Source organism: Sciurus carolinensis, chromosome X, assembly GCF_902686445.1.
Source record: "Sciurus carolinensis chromosome X, mSciCar1.2, whole genome shotgun sequence".
Taxonomy (NCBI): Eukaryota; Metazoa; Chordata; class Mammalia; order Rodentia; family Sciuridae; genus Sciurus; species Sciurus carolinensis.
In genome coordinates, this window is record NC_062232.1 from 127,196,883 (window position 1) to 127,217,783 (window position 20,901).

Below are 20,901 nucleotides of genomic sequence, written 5' to 3' on the forward strand. Positions count from 1 at the left end.
TGCCTCCATTTAATAAAGAAAGAGACTTAGGCTTATAGCCATACCACCCTGAATGAGCCTGATCTTGGAAGAAGGACACTTAGGCACAAAAAGGGTAAAATTCTTGCTCTTTATCAAATGGCCAGGAAATGGCAGAGCTGGTAAGAAGAAAAGGAATTCTTTCTCAACAAGATGGACTCTGAAGGTGCAAGTTAGGAAGGCAAGACACATTGTCCTTGACCCCATCACTTCAAAGAGCCTCCAGTCTGAAGTAGAAATGAACAACCCAACTGCAGCTTCATTTCCTTAATCTGTTAAAATACAGGTGGCCCTGGGTTCAAGATTCCTTGATACTCAAGCCAATAAAAGATGCGTCCTATGGCCCTTGAAAGACCCACACTATATTAGTACTTTTCCATCAAGATAATAACACACTGTTCTAGAGTTTCTCTGTGGTAGACACTGGCTAGGTTCAGGGCCCTTTATTTTGGCCTAAAATGAAGTCCTGTAGCCTCACCAATGAAGACACAGGCAGAGAAACAGTGATCCTGGCATGATTCAGCCCCAGGAGCTCAGAAGAGTTCCCCTTTTTCATTGAAGTAGACTTATAGGATGCCCTGGAAGAGTGGTTGGGGGTCTGATTCAGACTGTCCCCTGCCCCTCCCTTATTTTCTCCCTCTATTTTTTCATCTGTGAAAGCTCCTCAACCATTTTCCAGGAAGAACTGACTCATGGGTCCCAAGCTGTCTCACTGGGGGAAAATGCTGGAGTGCCCATCAAAAATTACAGGCCGTGGGCTCATCCTCTGTGTGAATGAGTACAACCATACTAAATAAACAATCATGCCAGCTTTCTGTCTGTCTCGGGAGAACCTAGCTTGCTATCAAAAGGTTCATCCTGCCTGGAAAGGGAACGGGAGCAACTAGAGTTTAGAGGATCCTTCTGACATTTGCAGTGGGTTGATTTAGCGTTCTTTGGTGCTAAACTGGTCCTGAGGCCTTTAGGAATGGAAGTAGATGAGTCCTGGGTACTGGGGAAATTACTCTGGAAGGAAGGGATTCTTAACCTTTTTTGTGTCATGGATACCCTTGACTTTCTTATGAAATTTTTGGATCCCCTTCTCAGGAAAACAAATGTTTTTAAATGCATAAAATAAAGCAATGGGATCAGAAAGAATACTAATTAAATCAAGATAGTTTTGTTATAACAAACCTGTGAGATATTAATTTATGTGCTTAACACATTAAATCAGATCTAGCAGTAGGTCTTATAATTACTGTAATTTCATGGTGGTGATATTTGGAGATTCCTGCTATGACTGTAATGTGAAGTAAAAATATCTGTGATTTCTCTTGGTGACAAAGTCAGGAGTTCTGTAAATATTTCTATGGTTTGTTGCCAACATTCATAATTGAAGAAGTACTAAATTTCAGTTAGAGATAAGTGAAAATAGAAATGTAATTTCCCCCATAATTCTATCCATGAATTGTAGGATAAATGAACATGCTAAGGCAACATTGAAACCCATTGGATTGATTGGGATTTTCCCTCCTGATTCTTTGTCTAAGTCCTGCTGTTGTTATCCTTACACCATTTTCTTCTACTATGTTTCCTTCTTACTACCAAAGCACAAACCAGGAAGCTTAGGTTGCGCTCCTGGCTCCCCCACTTATGAGGTAGGTGGCTTTGGATGACTTATTAAGGCCTATTTGAACATCAGTTTTCTCCTTTGTAAAATGGAGGTGATGGTGGTACCTACCTTCTACTGTTGACATGATAAATAAGTGGGATAATGCTTGTAAAACATCCCAGCAGCATGTTAGTGCTTTCAAAAAGGTTAACTACATAACTATTTATGGATAACAGTTTATAAACCAAAGGGGAACATGCATGTGTTGACCATTATAACAGTCAACCTTATTCTTTGATAATTTATTTCTTTGCCATCTCTATGATTCCACAGTAGAAAGCATAGATAGCACACAGACAGGGATGGACTGAGATGGGCTAAGCTGGTTCATACTGGTTCCTGAAAGCCAATTGTTACATTTTTAGAAAATTTGTACAATAGTTGACATCATTTTAGTAGCTTGAAATATTTCACAATGAATGTCTACAAGAGAAATCATCAAGTGCTTCGGAAACACTATTTCAGAGCCCACTCCCCCAACACCAGAGCCACCTGTTGCAACATTTACCAGCACAGCAGTAGGAGAGGATGGTTAGAGGCAGTAGGGAGCTATTCTTATCAAAATGTTGGTAGGACAAACTATACCATATCTGGGAAAGATGTGAAACATCAGATGGGTTTCAGGGAAAAGTAACCAAATGATCCCTGTGATCCAAGTTCATTTCGTTTGCTCTTTATTGGTTTTCCATCTACAAAGTTTCAGAACAAGGGAAGAACAGGTTTTTCTTGATTAATGTTCTCAGTTCTTGATAATTACTTCCAATTCAGCAATTCTGCACAAGGTTCTGTTTTCAGATAAGGAAAAAAAAAAAACTCTGTTCTCTTTATCTGCAGAGTGAAATATATTTTACTCAAAATCCAATATTTCTATGTACTAGTAACTTAGTTCCATGTCAGTTTTTATCTGTAAGACTGCAGCGCATTCTTCTCTGAGAATATTGCAAAGGCACAGAGCGGAAAAGGGAGTTTACTGATTATGCAGTCCTGTTAGCATTACTTGAGTTCAAATGTTGGCTTAGATAGTGTTTTCAGAACTCGTAAGTGGATGTTTGTGTCTGCAAATGGAAGCGCTGAGTAGCTCAATTTGCAGGGCCAACACGGGGGAGTCAGTCCTGGGGTGGTGGTTTGCTCAGCCATTGGCATTTGGTTGCACGAGCTGTTTCTAATGTATCTCTGCTATCTTGCTGCTCTACAAGCCACTCTATAGGCTTCTTTCCACTTTCCATCATATTTCCTTCCTCAGTTGTGTGTTAGCATAAGTAGCAGCAAGTGAAAGAACTTGTAGCTATGGGGAAGCGGAATGTGGTGGAGAAGCATGGTGATAGAGTTGTGAGTGCCCACAGTACTGGAAGGGGCTACCATAGGGGTGCCCCAGGATCAAGGACATGCCACAAAATCTGGCCTTGAGATGCTCTGTGGAGATTTTGGGTGAGATTCTGAGCTCTTGGTTTGATGTTTTCCTTATGTGGGGTTCAGCTTTTCCTGGATGGTGTTGGTTGTGGTGAAACATGGGCACAATCAATTAGTGGGATCCCACACCTTCCCTTGCCAGGGACTCAGCAATACTGTACTCCATGCACCAGTTCATGATTATGACTTTTCATCTTGTTAAAACCCGATTCAAGCTGGGTGCGGTAGCACACACCTCTAATCCCAGAGGCTTGGGAGGTTGAGGCAGAAGGATCGTGAGTTCAAAGCCAGCCCCAGCAAAAGTGAGGCACTAACCAAATCAGTGAGACTCTGTCTCTAAATAAAATACAAAATAGGACTGGGAATGGGGCTCAGTGGTTGAGTGCCCCTGAGTTCAATCCCCAGTAACCTTCCCCCACAAAAAAAAACAAAAGAAACAAACAAAAACCCATTCAATTGCATGAGATCTGTGGCTGGCTGACTACCCAGCATCAGGTAGACAGAGATAGGCCAGCCTTGTCTTCCAGACTTGGGAGAAGAGAGGGCTAAGAGTCTGAAGTCAAGTATGGTAGATCTGCCTGTCTGATCAGTTCTGGTCTCTTGTCTGGGAGTCTACTCCATGTCTGCAAAAGGTTTTGAAGCGAGACATGACATGAAGGGCTTGTGGAGCTCTGGGACACCAATCATGATTACTCAAAGGTGATAAGGAGTCAGGGATGGGACCATTGCTGCCAAAATGAGTTCTGGTTTCTGGAAGCAAAGGTAGTAAACTTACTACTTGACTGGTCCAGGTTCATCATTTTCTTGGATACAGCATGACAGATGCACTTCAGATAAAATAGTTGGCTGTAGCTGGCTGAGATGCCTGTGGCTCTCAGATGCAAACCAAATAGTATCCATTTATGTGTGTTTATGCCTATGGCAATTTCAGCCTGCTCCTGTCAAAATGTACCTGTTTTCCAAAATGTTTTTTTAAATATAAATTTCATTTTTTGTGGGGGTGTGGTTTACAATAAACATTTTAAGCTAGAGAAATTGGCTCCTATAATGGAGATAGAAATGGTGTGTGCACAGTCTCCCAAATTTCACTTTGGACTCCTGGACTAACTCCTATCACTCTCCCAGTGGGATATCTGATGCCACTTCATATCTCTTTATGTCTCTTTTGCTCCCAGGCACCCAACTGCATTTGCACTGAAGTAAGTATTATTTTAAAGTTGGCATTCTTTCCAGAGTCATGTGCTACAAGGGGGAATGCCTGTACCCACTTGTTCACTTGTCACTCTTTACCTGCTACATGCCAGGCCTTTTTATAGGAATGGTACATTCAGCATAGGGCTCTTATTGAAATCAGGAGAGACAGAACAGGAAAACAGCCCACACTGCTTTGTGGACAAAATTGCACTCCAATCAGTGGCCCTGGTCATGGGGCCAGGATACCCGCTGCCAGGACTCAAATGGGGATACTGGGGAAGAGGGTGCCCCTGGCCAGTATTTGGTGGGGTTTACTATGTGCTAGCAACTGTTGTAAGAACAGTAGTGGTATCTCGCCTTCGATTGTCACCACAGCTCAATGAGGCAGATGCTGTTAGTAGCATCTGTGTTTCACAGATGAGGAAGCAAAAAAACAGAGGTTGAGTTAATTTCCCCAAGGCCACACAGCTAATCAGTGGCAAAGCTAAGATTTAGACTCAGACCACTGGGTGCCGGAGCCCATGCTTGTATGGCTACACTGCCTCTCAGGATGATGCAGTCTAAATCTCCTGCAGGCACAGACCTCACATTCAAGGAAAACCCAAGAGTCAGAACAGGGTCCTCCCTTTTAAGGGTGAGGAGCACCTTCACCCTGGAAGAAAGTCAGAGACAGCCATGTGCTAGGTGGGTATGACTTGGCCTGAGCAGTGCCCCATTACCATCCTCAAAGCTCCTTCCTCTGGGAGAGAACCCCAAACCTCCTTTGTTTCAAAGAGATTTTGAGGCTCTAAGGACCTGACTGTAATCATATCAGTACCTGACCCTTGCAAAGTTATCAGCACTGATAACTCCCACCCCCATCCCCACTCCTGGGTCTGAGCTGGGACAGCATCAGGTTTGCAGAAAATGGTAACTCGTTGCCTTGCTAGTAAGTTCTTTGCTACCACTGCCGTGTCTAGAAGCAATCTTGTCAGCTGCAAAGCCAGTTTAGCCTGAAGCAATAGGAGGAGCTCTAGCTGAGCCCTGTGTTGAGGAGAGGACATGTGTACAAGATACAGCAGAGGTTGCTTAGAGGCTGTCTGTCATACCTCTGGGATGCTGTCACCACACCCAACACTGCCCCAATCCCAGTATTGCCTCACAAATATTCCCAGTGGGCTCCTTTGCTGCCCAGACCTTTTTCTTTTCTTTTTGGTACCAGCGATTGAATCCAGGGGTGCTTAACCACTGAGTGACATTCCTTATGGCCTCACTAAGTTGCTGAGGCTGGCTTTGAATTCACAATCCTCCTGCCTTAGCCTTCGGAGCCACTGGGATTACAGGCATGTGCCACCATGCCCAACACACAGATCTTTTTCACTGGCCTATTTCCTTCTTTCCCAGGTACCAGCAAGCTGATTGTTGAGAGCTATGGAAGCCCCAGAAGCAGAAACTGAACTTATTGATAGGGAAAGTGGGCAGGCTGCCAGTGAATTGCAAACAGTCCAAGTGTCAGCTACTAACAATATGTGGAGGCTTTGAGACTCATGACCAGACAACAGAACACATCAAAACAACCATGAATGTGAGAAGGAAAGATTTCTGTTCTCTCCACTAACACATTATTAACTGGGGAACAAGGGACGCTCTCCCCAATCCTCCTTGCATTGTGCTCCCACCCAGTATCCCTCACCTTCCTGGCATCTCTTAAACCCTCAGCCAATCACACAGATGGAAGAACCGCCTGCTGCAATCCACTTCTTCACTTCCATTGGTCACTTCCCTCTTCTGTCCTTTAACATGGGTTCCGTTCTTGGCCAGCTCCCTGACAGTTCATGCCCTTCTGTATTCCTCTGGCCAGTTCTTCCATTGCTCCAACTGTACATCTTGTTGGCGTCTCAAGCTCAGACCAATGGACTCCACATGAACTGATGGACTTTGTCTCAAGCCTTTATGGAGTCGTGACAACTTCCTCAGCTGATTTGATTTCACAGCCAAATTTCGTTCTCTCTTGCTCATTCTTTCTCTCAAATAGCCTTATGAGTTTGTTTGTAAGCTAAGAAGAATACTTTTATATTCCCATCACAACACTCCTCTAACTACCTGACACATCACAAACCTGACTTTGAAACATCTGAGGCGTTCATTTGCTGGTGCCACTTACATAGGAACATTTCTAGTTTTTTGGTTCAGTAACTACTCATTTGGGGTCCTTGACTTCTCCTCCACAGCATTTCTTGAATTCCTCCCCTCTGTGTAAGCATCATATGAGTGTTGCTCTGGAATGGTCTTTAACATGCAAGTGATAGAAGATTCTGATGGGTGAAGTGATTTTGAGAGGGCTACGTGGTCATTGCAGACAGAGATTGACAGGCCAGGGCATTGAGGGAATGAGAGAGTACCTACTGGAATCTTCAGTACAGATCATGAAGGATTCACGCAGAACTGTAAAACAAAACCATAGACCATCAAATGGGCAGGCACATCCACATTTCCACAAAGCAATTCCTTAAATTAAATATCTCTTGTAGCTGTGGTTTGCTTGATGTGGCTCTAAGAAAAATTCTAGAACATACCTTTAGAGGACTAGTGAGTAAGGGCTTAGAAAAAGAAGCCAGTCAAAAGTGAGTCTAAAGCCTTAGCTGAAGCAGAAGGAGTGGGGATCCTTCAGAGCCAGCATAGGCTCATTCAGAGTAGCTTGCTGGGTTAGAATGGCATCCTTTTTTATTGGAAAAGTTAGCTAGGCAGGTAGATCAGAGCAAAGCAGGAAGGCATTTTTAGATCTCAGCAAGGCATTTGGCAGCATCTTTTGTGAAATTCTCATTTACAGCTCAGTTATGTGATTGTGTAACCAATTAAAGGACTGAATCCAAAGGCCATGGATAATGGATTAATGTCTTCCCTTAGAGAAGTTGAGAGGCAAGTCCTGGGGCTCCCTCCTGGCCTGCTTCCCTTTTTCCCAATGATCTAAATGAGGACTGAGAAATTTCTCTAACCGGATTTGCCTCCAACATAGTGCCAGAAAATGAGGAATTCTCTCTAGCATGAAATTGAGATCCAAAGAGATCTTGATGAACTCAAGATTGAATTTAACAGGGCAAATGTTACCTTTGGTTCCTGGACCCATCTGTCCAAGTGTAGCACGGAAGAATGGTGGATTGAGAACAAACAAGGGGCTGTGAGTTGATAGCTATCTCGGTGTAACTTAGGAGTGAGCTGGGCCTGCCACTCAACTCAGGTTACACTGCAAGCCATGGCCTGTTAGGTGGGAAGTTGAAGGTGCTGCTTTTGCCACTGAAGCATGGTGCCCAGTTTTCACCTCAGTCACATGATTAATGGGTCTCCAAGAAGAAAGAGACTGGGGTGATGAAGGAGGCTTATGATTAAAAGCATGAAGCCAGTGATCTCCCTGAGCTGGGACTTGAACCCAAGGTTGCAGATGCCAACTTCAGAACTTTTTAGTGAATGTCAGTGCAAGATCACATAGGCAGCATGTCTGCTGCATATCGAATACCAAGCTTTGGATTCATTTCATTTTGACTCTTCTGAGTATGTTGAAAAATGCTTTGAGTGTTGGTAAACACTCTAACAGAAAGCAGAGATCCTATTGGCCTTTCTGATATGTGGGCCCCACCTTCTAACTTCCACAGCCTAAAAGCAACTCAGCATAAATACTGTCTCATAAGCCATTTCTTCAATGAATATGAAATGAATTTCATAAACCACCAGGGGTTTCTTAACCACTTTAAAAGACAAGCATTATTAAAACAATACCTTTTTTATGCATAGATGTTACATAGCTAACAGGACTTTACTGTACCTTAACTTTGCCACAATACACAATGGAAAGTTTGTCTCTTTTTCTTATGCCTTATCTACAACTTTCTCATAGTTGCTTTGTATAAGAATAAAGAGAAAAGATAAGTACTGGAATCAGTATGACACAGGCAGTTTGACTGGGTGAATGAACTGCAAAGTCTTGGCACAAAAGTGTTTATTTGGGGTGTTTTTGAATTCATAATCAACTGTGCCCATAGCCGAGAAATGATAATGGATGACATTCCATTAAAGAGCTGTCACTCTGTAGGTGTGAAATGTGTCAAAATAACATGCCTTTCAAGATCTATCTATTGGAATCCTTCCACCACAGAAATTGTTTGTATTTGACCCAAAGTGAAGTTAAGTATTTATTCTTGAAGGAATTAGAGCAAGAAGGATGATTGAAGTTATAGAAGTGGTAGTGGTTTGGATCTAGAAGGAGTAAACATAATGGGCAAAGTCAAGCTCAGGAGAAACTAAATCTGCAGGCTTTCTGGTTGACTCAAGTGCACCAAGCTGATGAGCGGCCCCTGAGCAGAATAAGCCTGAAGCATGACTTCCTCTTCCTAGCACGCTACATAGGTGGCCTCCATAGTTCCAAGTGCCAGTCAACAGCATGTTTTTCCTTCTGACACAGGGAAAAGAGTTTTGAGCACAAAAATATGTCTTATTTGCTAATACCTTGTTTGGTGTTAGCATTTGGCTTATGGGATGGAATAGACTGAAGCTGTAGATCAAGTGACTTGCATCTACAATCTCCTCAGGACTTAGTAGATTCTCCCTTGCTCAGGATAGAGCACAGGGGTAGAACTTCATGCCTGATAAATAGGTGAACTCAATAGGCAATGGGAATAGAAAGATTTATATAGTTTTACTTGGGAAATCAGCTCTTGCTATCAACCAGGGTAGCCTACTGAAAATATTTATGTCAGTTTTCTCTTGCAGGAAGCCCAAAGCTGGCTGTGTGTAAAACATCAATCTTGCCTATTTATCATGTCATGCAGCTGAATGGCTCCCTGTAAACTCATACTTGTTTTCAGTGCCTGCTTGCATGCATTTTGTTGACTGTGTTCTCAAAGGGAAGTGTCTTGGAACCATTTCTGAAATACACAGCAAATTTCCCACTCTTTTTGGAAACCAAAGCTGTTGTTGCCAACTTGCAAAGGATAAATATCTTGAAAATTAGATTGTTTCCTTCAAGCTGATGATAGCTGCCTTGACTGTTTTCTTTCATTTGGGAAATAATATCTAAAATATTTGCAGAGAAGTATTTGCAAGAATGAAGAGAAATTATTTCATCATATTAAGAAGTGAAAGCCCATTTTCCTCTCATCAGATGGGGACACCTCATAATGCTCACACTGCCAGTGACGATGGCCCACATATCCCTCTTGGTTGTGGCCTTGCTTTTTCCCACTTTGTTTTTAGAATACTTTGGGTTCTGAGGTTGATGAATAATTCTTGAGCATTGTCCTAGTTAACGATCCAGGGCTCTGATCCCCTGAGATTGCTTTACTTAGTATCAGGGAGTGGTGCCGTTAGTGTCTGGTTTGATGTGGAAAGAGGGGACCTCAGACTCCACCTAGCCCCACTAGGAATCTGGAGCCAGTCTAGGTTCTTTCCAGCAGCCACTGAAAGGAAGTCTGTTTGTGCACTCTGACTGGGGAATCATAATAGGTAGATGACTGTAGAGGAAAGCTAGTCACCAATGTGGAGATTGTGCCAGCTGGCTAGCCTTGTAGGGTCCTTCAGGCCAAGCTCTTTAGTATATTGAGAGAAAGTGAAACTCGGAGAGATGAAGTGACTTGCTTGTGAGCCTTGGCAGGAGAAGTTGAAACCTCAATGATGCCAGCACCTCTTTGAGGAGAGGCAGGCACTGGGCAGCCCGGGATGCTGCCTTGCAGATTTATTATGCTTCTTCTGCCCAGCACTTTCAGAACGTGGACCCAAGGAAATATTGCATCAAGGGTCTGTCTTTAAGAACAGCCTGCTGAGATCATGCCCTGGCTTGGGATTCATTGAACTTGAATTGTAGAGTCAGCTCTCACCATCCATCACTACTGGGTGAGACTCTGCCTCAGTTTCCCTATCCGTACCAAAGGGGGTTAGACCCTATAATCTCTAGTTTACTCTTCCAATATTAACATATTCCAGGATCCTAACTGAACTTTACTGCAGAAGAGGAGGAGAACAAAAAGGGGATGATAATTCTATTCCCAAAAGGGGCTGCCCTTGCCCAACACCTCTCATGCACACAGCACCCCTCTCTCCAAGTGTCTTTCAGATTCAGGATCTCACTTGATCCTTACATATGCCATGTGAGGGGAGAGAGCAAAGGGGATCAGCCTTATATAGCAAATGAGGAACATGAGCATTAAAGAGGGCAAGTGATTTGTTGATGGAAGTGACCCCGGTGTCTTTGGTCCCCCAAACCCATATTCAGCCTGCTATTGCTTCTAGATCATTGGCTAAAAGCACTTTGCAAAGCTGTACTTGCCTGCCTCCGCCTGCTGTTAGGACTGACATCTGAGCCCAAGTGTAGCATGTTTACAAACTGTTTCTACACTGAGGTGATTGCTAGCTGAAATTGCTACAAAGCCAAATGATTTCCAACATTTTTCTCCTTCCTTGCTCTGCATTTCCAGTTATTCCTGTACAACAAGTCTAGATTTTTAAAAATCATTTCCAGGGTAAGGAGAGTCATTGTGGCCTTTGGGGTCACAACTGAGCAGTGAGTAGTGGCAGGGAAGATTAGACCAACTACTGTTCCTGCTTCCTTTGCTGGTCAACTATGGAACCTACTGAGGACCAATTAAGCAGCAAGCGCAGATAGATGGGCAAGTAGTAGAGCCAAATACCCACTGTTACTGGTGGGAATAACCCCAAGCTTAAAAGAGGAGCCATTTCCCCGAGGGCCTCTAATGTTTAGTGCTTTCTAGGGAGGAGAGAGAGAGAGAGCAAGAAAGAGAAAGAGAGAATATGTGTGTGTGTGTGTGTGTGTGTGTGTGTGTGTGTGTGTGTGTGTTTACGTGTACCTACTTATGAGTAGGATGGTTTACAGGGGACACTGGAATAGTTTCCCAGCACCTTGTAACACAGCCCCAACTTTCATGATTAGCTACCGAAAAGTTTAGAGAAACTAAGAAGCTTGCAAGCATTTATCACATGGGAAACTAGCGCATAGTTGGTCTGGCCTTCCAGTTTGGATCCCTACTTGAAATATTTAAATCCTCAAAGTGTGTGATGTTTATGACACAGAAAAGATGATGCTAAACAAGTCCAACAATTGGTTTCTTTTTCAGAAATGAGATCTTAAAATTTCTCAGCTTCAGTAGAGCATGATGACCAGCATTGTCATCGATGCTATAAGATGATCTTCCCTCATTTCTTGGAGTTCCCAAGTTCCAAAAAACTCCATTCTCTCTTGGCCATAATGGATCGGTAATGCATGTTGTTCAGCTTTAGAGTCAAATAAGTTTTCTAGCCAGCTTGTTGGTTTATACAGTTGGTTCATTGAAACCCTATTCTTTCGTCTGACCACTGTGTGGGACCATGTGACACTTCTATTTGCCAGGAAGCACTGATCTTGAGCTGAGCTGATTTGTCACTGAGTGCCAGTTAACACCCAGAGGTGTGTGCAGGGTGTGTCATTTGTAACCTCAGCAGCATGAAGAAATGCTGAAACCCAAGGTGTAGAGATTGGAGGTTCCTAGGGAGCAGCAGCAGCATTGCCAAAAGTAGAATCAACTAGAGCCTGAGAGATTTGAAGTCATTCTGTGATCATGTGGGTCACTAGGGAAGGTTTCCAGCAGTGCTGTGTCAGCAGCAAAACAGAAAGGGCATGTTGATGTTCCATTTTGAAAGGAGACAATCTTGCTTAATGTGGAGGATATAAACATTGTTTGCCTCCTAAAACTTAAAAGAGATTGCTTCATCCTTTCTCTACAAGGAACATCCTTCTGAAATCCTGAATTACAGTAACAAGTTGACCTTGATTAGAAACAACTTTTAGGACATAATTCACATATCATCAATCCATCCGTTGAAAATGTACAGTTCAGTATGTTTTTGTGTACTCACAAGGATGTGCAACCATCACCATAATTAATTCTAGAACATTTTCATCACCCTCAAAAGAAACACTGTGCCCATCAGTAGTCAGTAATATTCTCCCTGCCTCCCCGAGTCTGGGCAGCCACTAAGCTACTTTTCATCCCTGTGGATCTGCCTATTCTGGATATTTTAATAAATGAAATCATACAATGTGTGGTCCTTTGTGGCTGGCTTCTGTCGCTGAGCACAATGTCTACAACGTTCATCCACGCAGTCACATGTGTCAGTACTTCTTTCCTTTCTAAGACTGAATGATATTCCATTATGAGTAGAACACATTTTGTTTATCCATTCATTCATTGATGGACATTTGGGTTGCTTCCATTTTGGATCATTATGAATATTGCTGCTTTGAACACTCATGCACAAGTTTTTGTGTAAATACATGTTTTCAGTTCTCTTGAGTATATACCCAGGAGTGAAATTGCTCTTCTTCATAACAGCTGTAATCTTTTACATTCCCACCAGTGATGTATGAGGGTTCTAATTTCTCTACATCACTTGGAGCATTCTAAAGTCAACTTTTCAAAACAAAAAGTGATATTTTAGAATATTGATATATTTATTAACATAAGACTATAATTATATGCCTTGCAGCTATTACATGGTGTCAACAGACCTTTCAAATGCACAGAAATATTGAACATTGTGTTCTGTATTGCTACACTCCATGCTGGATGACTGTATCAGTTTATGGTGAAGCCCTTTACTCACGCTCCTATCTACTCTATAGACTCATTCAGCAGATAGCTCCTGAGAACCTACTGTGATCTCTGAATACCACCACAGAAAAGACATACTCCCTTCCCTCACACAGTGGAAATATCTCCTGCCAAGGGCAGGGGAGACACAGAGGGAGCAAGTGTACAATGGGTTCTTCCTATTCATCTTATAGCTTACTGAAGAACCAGTGAAATGCTCTATGTAAACAGCTGAGCCTAATGTCTCTCAGAGCTACCTTTGGGCGCTTGCTCTGTTAAATTTCCGTATAGAACTTTGCATGTTACACATGAGGAAATCAAGTATCAAAGTTCAAGCAGCTTTCCCAGAACTTCATAACTCCTAAGAAGCCCACCTTCTGGCCTCAGGTCCTCCTCTTTGGGCTCCAAAGCCCCAGCTCTGCTGCCATCTAGAAGTCTGACCTTCTTAACCTTTGACCTGTCTCTAGTCTACTCTTCCACCCTTCCCAGGTTCAATCCCTGGCCCAAGGTATCGTATTTGACCCATGACCTAGCATAATACCAAGGTTGTTCAGAGCAAATAGTAATTAGTGACAGTTAATCCCTTGTAGAGCAGGGTGATCTGCTGTAATTAGATTCCAAAGTGGTCATGATTGTGACAATGGGTTAATGGGTCTATTACTACTCCTGCAGCTTTCTCTGCCTCTCAGCAGCTCTATACCTCCTGCTACCCTCCAGGCTGGAAACCTGGAGGGTAGGAGTAGCCTCAGCCTGCTGGTCTGTACGCATCCAGTCATCAAACCCTACAAATCTTCCTTCCCTTACTCCCAAGCTCTGGGCCCAGTCAATACCCAAACATGTTGACTGTGATAGTAAGGAAATAGGCTGCTACTTCTGGCCAGAGAATTGGCTCTTTGTTCAGGAAGCTCTGGCCACTACCCCCCACCTGTTCCCTTTGCGCGTTGGTTCTGGGGGCCACAAAGGGGCAGGACATGAAATCAATAGAGTTGAGTCTTTAAAAGCCAAGGCAGCTTTTTTTTTTTTTTTTGCCTTTTTTCTTTAGAGCTGAATAGGCAGTTTGTTTGATGTTGATAGGTTTTGTGTTGCCAGCCCTGAAATGAGATCTGGGACTCCATCCCCCACAGACAGGAGATGCTGGGCCTACCCAGGCCAGGGAGTTCATGATGGCCTCTGCAGTATCTGTGGTCTTGTTTTCCCTTCTTCATTTGGGTGTGCTGTATATTATGTGCCATGTTCTCTTCACTTTGGTGTCTCTGGATCATAATATTGGAGTAAGATCACAGCTGAGGTCTCATGGTTGGCCCCTGAAACAGCCAGGGAAGATTCGGGTGGGAATTGTTTTTTTCTAAAATAAAAAGGTGGATTCAAAATGTCTATAAACGGCTTGAAGAAAGAATGCTATGTAGAAAATGTCCCAAAAATACTAAGAAGAATCAATGATCTCCCTGGATATGAATCTTGAACTCTCTTTTTTAAAATAACAGCCAGGTGCTTATTGGGAAATAATGATATTCACAGGAAGTTGCAAACATAGTTCAGAGAGAGCCCTGTACTCTTCACCCAGTTTTCCCCAAAGTGACATCTTAGGTAACAGCAGTGCAATATCAAAACCAAATTGATATTAATACAGGTTTTTTGTATATAAATTATAACCTTTTATAGTCAACGTTTTATGTTTAAAATTTTTGTGTTTAAATTTTAATGTCTTTGGATATATATCCAGGAGTGCAGTTGCTGGTAGCTACATGTTTTATTTTTTAAGAAACTACTCAGCTGTTTTGCACAGTGGCTGTACCATTGTACATTTCCTCCAGCAACAAATGAGTGATCCAGTTGCTCTACATCCTCACCAGCATTTGGTGTTGTGACTATTTTTTTTTATAAAGGCAAAATTCACATAACAATTCAGTGGCACTTATTCACAGTATTATACAATCATCTAGTTCCTAGCCATTTGCATCACCACAAAATAAAACACCATACTCTAATTTGTTAAACAATTAGATCACTGTGCCTCTTCTTTTCAGCCTCTAACAACCACCAATCTGCCTTTTATCTCTATGAATTTACCTCTTCTACACATTTCATATAAAATAAATCATACAATATGTAACCTTTGTAACTGACTTCTTTCATTTAGCATGTTTTCAAGATTTTTCCATGTTGTAGCATATATCAACACTTCATTCCTTTTGGTTTTTTTTTGTTTGTTTGTTTTGTTTTGTTTTGTTTTTTTGGTACCACAGATTGAACCCACTGAGCCACATCCCCAGCCCTTTTTATTTTTTATTTAGAGACAAGGTCTCACTAAGTTGCTGAGGGCCTCGCTAAATTGCTGAGCCTGACTTTGAACTCATGATCCTCCTGCCTCAGCCTCCCAAGTCACTGGAATTAAAGGTGTCCACCACAGTGCCCAGCAACACTTCATTCCTTTTTATGACTGAATAATGTTCTGCTTGATGGATATTCCAAAATTTTGTTTATTCCGATGAAGACTGGATTGTTTCCACTTTTGATTATTGTGGATAGTGCTGCTGTGAACATCTGCTTTGAAGTATTTGTTTGAGTGCCCATTTGCAATTATTTGGGGTATATAGCTAGGAGTGCAATTATGGAATCAAATGGTAATTCTTTACCTTTCTGAGAAACTACCAAACTGTTTTTCACAGCAGCTGCAACATTGTGCATTCCCATGAGCAATGTGGCATTTTTTTTTTTATCCTAGTGAGTGCAAGGTGATATCAGGATATTCAGATTTTTTTGATAGTGGATAATTTGAATGGTTTGTACTTTCAGAATAATTCATCCATTCCATTTAAATTTCTACGCTTTTGTATGTAGAGCTTTTCATAGCATCCCCTTATCTGTTTTGTACCTGCAAGTTCTATGGTAGTATTTAGTTATTCATTCACAATATTGGTAATTTGTATTTCATCTTTTTTTCATTGTCAGATTGCTAGAGTCTGTTAATTTTATTATTTTTTTCTTATAACTAACTCCCCATTGGGTTTCTCTCTACTGTTTTTCTGTTTTAAATATCATCTATTTTGCTTCTTTATTGTTTCCTTCCTTCTGCTTGCTTTTGGATTTATTTTGCACTCCTTTTATTAGTGCTTTAAGTGAGAGATTCAATTACTGATTTCACATTTTTCCTCATTTGTAATGTGAGCATTTAGTGTTATAAATTTCTCTCTTAGCATGCATTTACCTATGCTGCACAAATTTTGATAAATTTTTTGGAGTGGATTTCTTTGAATTTATACTTTGGGGGTTCACTCACCTTCTTGAATTTCCACATTTATGTCTTTTGCCAAATTTTGGGAGTTTTCAGTCATTAATTCTTTAAATACTTTCTCACTCTTATTCTGCCTTCCTCCTCTCCTTCTCAATTTTAATGGCATATTTTTGAAATCTTTTGTTTATAATCCCAGATGTCACCAAGTCTCTGTTCTCTTTGTTTCTGGCCCATTTTCTCTCTGTCATTCAGATTGGGTAATTTCTGTTGTTTCATGTTAATTTTTTTCCTCTGTCCTTTCCATGCTCCTATTTGTCCCATGCGTTGAATTTCAGACACTGTGTTTTTTTCAGTTCCAAAAATTCTATTTGGTTCATATATATATATATATATATATATATATATATATTTATACATATATATAAAATTGTTTTTTATTGAGACATTATTTTGTGTTTAAAGCATGGTGTAATTGTTGGTTGAAGCATTTAAATGATTATCGTTTTAAAATCCTTGCCAGATAATTCTAACATCTGTGCATCATCTTGGTGACACATCTGTTGATAATATTTTTCATTCCATTTTAAATCTTCCTGTTTCTTGGTATGACAAGTACTTTTCTCTTGAAACCAGGACATTTTTGGATGTTATGTTATAAAACTGGATCTTATTTCAATCTTCTGTTTTAACTGAATTCTTCTGATACTGCCTCTGACAGGGAAAGAGGGGCATCATCTTATTTTTGCCAGTTGGATATAGAAGACTGGGTTCCCCCAGTTTAACCTTCATTTACATCAGGAAGGGTAGGGCTCCTCTTTTCTGCTTGGCAATGGTGAAAATCCCAGGTAAAGTTGGGGTAGAGTCTAGAAACCCTGATCGGTCTTTGCTGCAGTGTTTTCTCTGGTTTTCAACTGAATTACAGCAGTGTTATCTAAACATTTTCTGTCCTGCTAAGTTATCCCTTTCCTGGTTCTCTGGTTATAAAGAGCAGGCTTTTCTTGGGACCTTTTTGTCTGTACCTGTTGGTATTCTGGGTTGCTAGTTTCTTTAGTAACAAGTCTGGAATACATGAGGCAAAAGAAAACCCAGGAACTCTTCAAATCCCAAGGTTCCTTTCCAGTCTGCCTGCTCTCTACTTTTAAGACTATTTGTTTTATATTTAAGGTCAAGAGATTTTAATTGTACTCACTGGGAGAATGGAAAAAATCACAGTCTTTCTAGAGGTAGAAGTTCAGACAGAGATTTTAGAGCCTCATAATATATTGCCAAGAAGACCTATAAGTAAAACAGGCTGCCCTCATATTAGGAATGTCTTAGCAGAGCTCTTATTACATGTTTATCTTGTGGAAAACAAAAAGAAAGGACATCTTTACAGGTTTGCTTATCTGCTCATTCATCACAGAGGGCATACATTGGAGTAGCTGAGGTCACAGCCTGCTCAGTTTGTTTCCTGTAAACCAGTGCACCAAGTTTCTTGAGCTCCTTTCAGTACCCATTGCTTCCTTCCAGTATCACTTGGGCCTTGAACTGTTGGTGAGAACACTTGATCAGGTACCAGCAGGGCCATGTTGGTATCTGCTCCTTTATGGGTCCTAAGGCTGACTCTCACAGAGCTTAAGGAACCCTAAGCAATCACTTTATCGAACCACCATGTTCTTCATACAAAGGAACTGTGTCCCAGACCATGGAAGAGTGCTTCTCTGTGTGCCGTAGTATACCACGCAAAAGCAAAGCCAGACCTAGGGCTCACATTCCTCATCTGTGTGCCCCGTGTTTTTTTACTCATATCAGGCTGCTCCTCCACCCATCCCCTGCTCTCCAGTAAACCTTGCTTTGCCCCATGGCCAGAGACTGCCACTTCATCCCTACCGACTGCCTCACAGAAGTGCCCTTCATCACTGGGGGTGGGGTTGCTCAACAAGGGTGGTCGGGTGGGGAGAGAGACAGGAAAAGGAATGTGGCTGACTCCACACAAACCTGTCCTCATAGTGGAAGTCTGTGATTCACGGGGTCAATGGTCTCATCTTCATATCTGAAAGACAGTGTACTTTTTGTCTCCCTAAGCCCTGTGTCTAGGTCGTTTGGGAAGCGCCTTGGAGAGTCAAGAATAAAATTGCAGGTCAAACAATGGATGACTGGAAAAGTCGGCTTGTAATCAAGAGCATGCTTCCCCATTTCGCCATGGTGGGAAATCGTCAGGAGCCCAGAAAGCTCCAGGAATCGGTCAGAAAATGGGCTATGGGGGGAGGGGGGTGTTGAATGCTTCTAATCTTAAACTTGAACATGAGATGTATTATTGAAATTCTCTATGCAAACTTGATGGTGGGGATCCAACTCAAAATATAAGAAATACATATGTGATGTAGAAAAGATCTAGGAAGTGAGCTGCTCCTGCCTCTCATGGGTTTGTAGAAGAGCAGGAAATATAGTCAAAGACTCCATCTGGCTTCTCAGTCCAGCAATCTCTGCACTAAACCTATTCAATGAGAAAAAGGATGAAAGGTGAGAGGAAAGAAAATCCTCCTTTTTATTTTGATAGAAACCATCCAGGGCAGCCAGGTACAGCAGTGCACACCTGTAATTTCCATGGCTAGGGAGGCTGAGGCAGGAGGATGGCAAGTTCAAAGCCAGCCTCAGCAATGGTGAGGCCCTAAGCAGCTCAGTGAGACCTTATCTCTAAATAAAATACAAAATAGGACTGGGGATGTGGCTCAGTAGTCAAGTTCCCCTGAGTTCAATCCTTGGTACCAAAAAATTAAAATTAAAATTAAAAAATGAAAAAAAACCAGCCACAATAGCAAGCATTACAAATCTTGCATTAACTTCCTAGTATAATGAAAGAAAGAAGCTAGTAAGTAGGGAACACAAAGGGGTTCCCCTCTACTCTCTGTCCCTGGGTGTCCTCTTTACAACTTATTTGACAAACTTTTGCTTTCCACCCTAAGAATTCAGACATCATCCAAGTTTCTGAAATTCAGCATTTCAGTTCTAGTTGTAGTTCTGTGGGGCTAAGACATGTTAGATCATGAGAGTCATTGGTTGATTGAATTTGACAATAAAAGCCTGAAACATCACCAGTCTACTGAGATTAACTCAGTTAGCAGGAGTTGCTGCAAACACAATGGCTGTTATCTCAGGGTATTGGGCCCACAGAGGAGTGGCTTGCTTAATCTCTGAAATTAATAGAGCAGAGAGGAAATGGCTCTTATAGAGCCATGGGTCTGCTTCCTTCCTGTTCATAGAACTGGGAGCCGTAGGTCTGAGGTAATGCTTTTTCACATAATTAGAGGGCCTGTCTTCTCCAATTCCCAGGGCAATCCACTTTGTTTATTTTAGGATTCTGATATGTGCCCAGGTGTGTGTGGGGGGCAGGTGATTGAATCGTGCTTCTCCTTTTTTTCCCCCTCATTGCCAATGATGTTTTGAGAATGTGCTATGAATTTAAACATGTAGATGTTTACAAAATTGTGTTTACTGGAATCCCAACTCTAGTAGAATGATAGTCAGATAAGACAGCAGCTTTGACTTGGCCAGCAACCTGTTCTCCAAACTGCCAGCCCCTTGTGAGGTATCTTCTAGAAGGAAATCTCTAACCTCCATCCTAACTAACAACCCTTTTTATTTCATACTTTCCTTTCATGGTCAATCACTGAGTCTGTAAGGGACCAATCTCTGGTAGTGGCCCCAGAGTCCATGGTCGGTTTCAGCATGACTTAAGACTCCTCCTTCATTTCATACTTGTTTCCATCCATTTGGGTCAAATCCAAGGGGAAAAGAGTGAGTGGGTTGTAGTTGTAGGGTCATCTTCCCCTTCTCTTCTCCACTCCACCAACATTATTTTAAAAAGTATAACTGGTAAGTAACCACTTTGGTCTCAGCAGTGTAGACAATGCCCAGGGAGCATTGTCCTTAGGATGGGTCCTTGGAGCAGCCAGCCAGGCCCTCACTGGAGAAGCTGCCATGCCATTTCCAGGCTTGGCCTCTCCTGGTGGATAGCCTCCAGTGCCCTTTGTAAACCTTGCCAAAATTTCACTTCATTGCTTCAAAGTCACACCTTGGACCTGATCAGAATCAGCCCTTCTTCCTCTTCCATGTCACACCTTGTTCTCTGTCCTTGGCTCTGAGTGACCTATTTTCAAAATACCCAGCTGTACTAGAAGATGCAAGATTTGCCCCTGTTGAGGGAATCCAAAAAATATGCCTCGGGCTCAGAAAACAACTCCCTCAGACAAGTCTTCTTCACAGTTGAAACTACATCTGTCTTCCTGGAAGACATGTGGTCTCAGAAGGGGATGACATTGAGAGAGCCCACACCTTTGACTGTGCTGGGCAAGTGCTGCTGCTTCCTTCATTGAGAAGCCAGGACAGCTCTTGATGAGGTGTGAGAGCAGCTGAATGTTAGTGTTTGGTCAATCTGTGGGACCTCAGGAAGGTATCTTGCACTAATTGTGAACTCTGCACACACTGAGGATCTCAGCCACTGATGGATTAAAAGGAGAGTGACCTCTGAGTTCACCAAGAAACCTGTTGTCCAAATAAGTTACTATAGGGCCTAGAATGTGAGCAGCAGAGGGAGGCCCACTGCAGGGTCTGGATGTGCATTTCCAGAGTGCAGCCTTAGCCACATCTTAGATGCTTCCATTGTGTGTTCTCCTTCTGATACTTCCCAACATCCAAGGATCTGCACCCTGCATCCACAAAACCATGAATATCTAGAAACATAACCCCTCATCCCAAAAGCAACCTTAACATGGATACCTGCTTCAGGTGTTCGGCTGAAC

General features: G+C 42.1%; 1 protein-coding gene across 4 annotated transcripts in view; it reads left to right on the forward strand.

Moving 5' to 3' along the window:
* Positions 1-20,901, forward strand: part of Mamld1 (mastermind like domain containing 1) — a 110,026-nt gene that overhangs the window by 30,747 nt on the left and 58,378 nt on the right. For 3 of the 4 annotated variants that reach the window (XR_007106342.1, XM_047535399.1, XM_047535400.1), the window contains exon 2: positions 18,185-18,343. The exons of the other annotated variant lie outside the window; for it this stretch is intronic. Coding sequence is in view for 2 of the 3 variants with exons in the window: in XM_047535399.1 (XP_047391355.1) it covers positions 18,248-18,343 (96 nt within the window). In the remaining variant the exon portion in view is untranslated. The remainder of the gene's footprint in view (positions 1-18,184; positions 18,344-20,901) is intronic. 4 annotated transcript variants of the gene reach the window in all.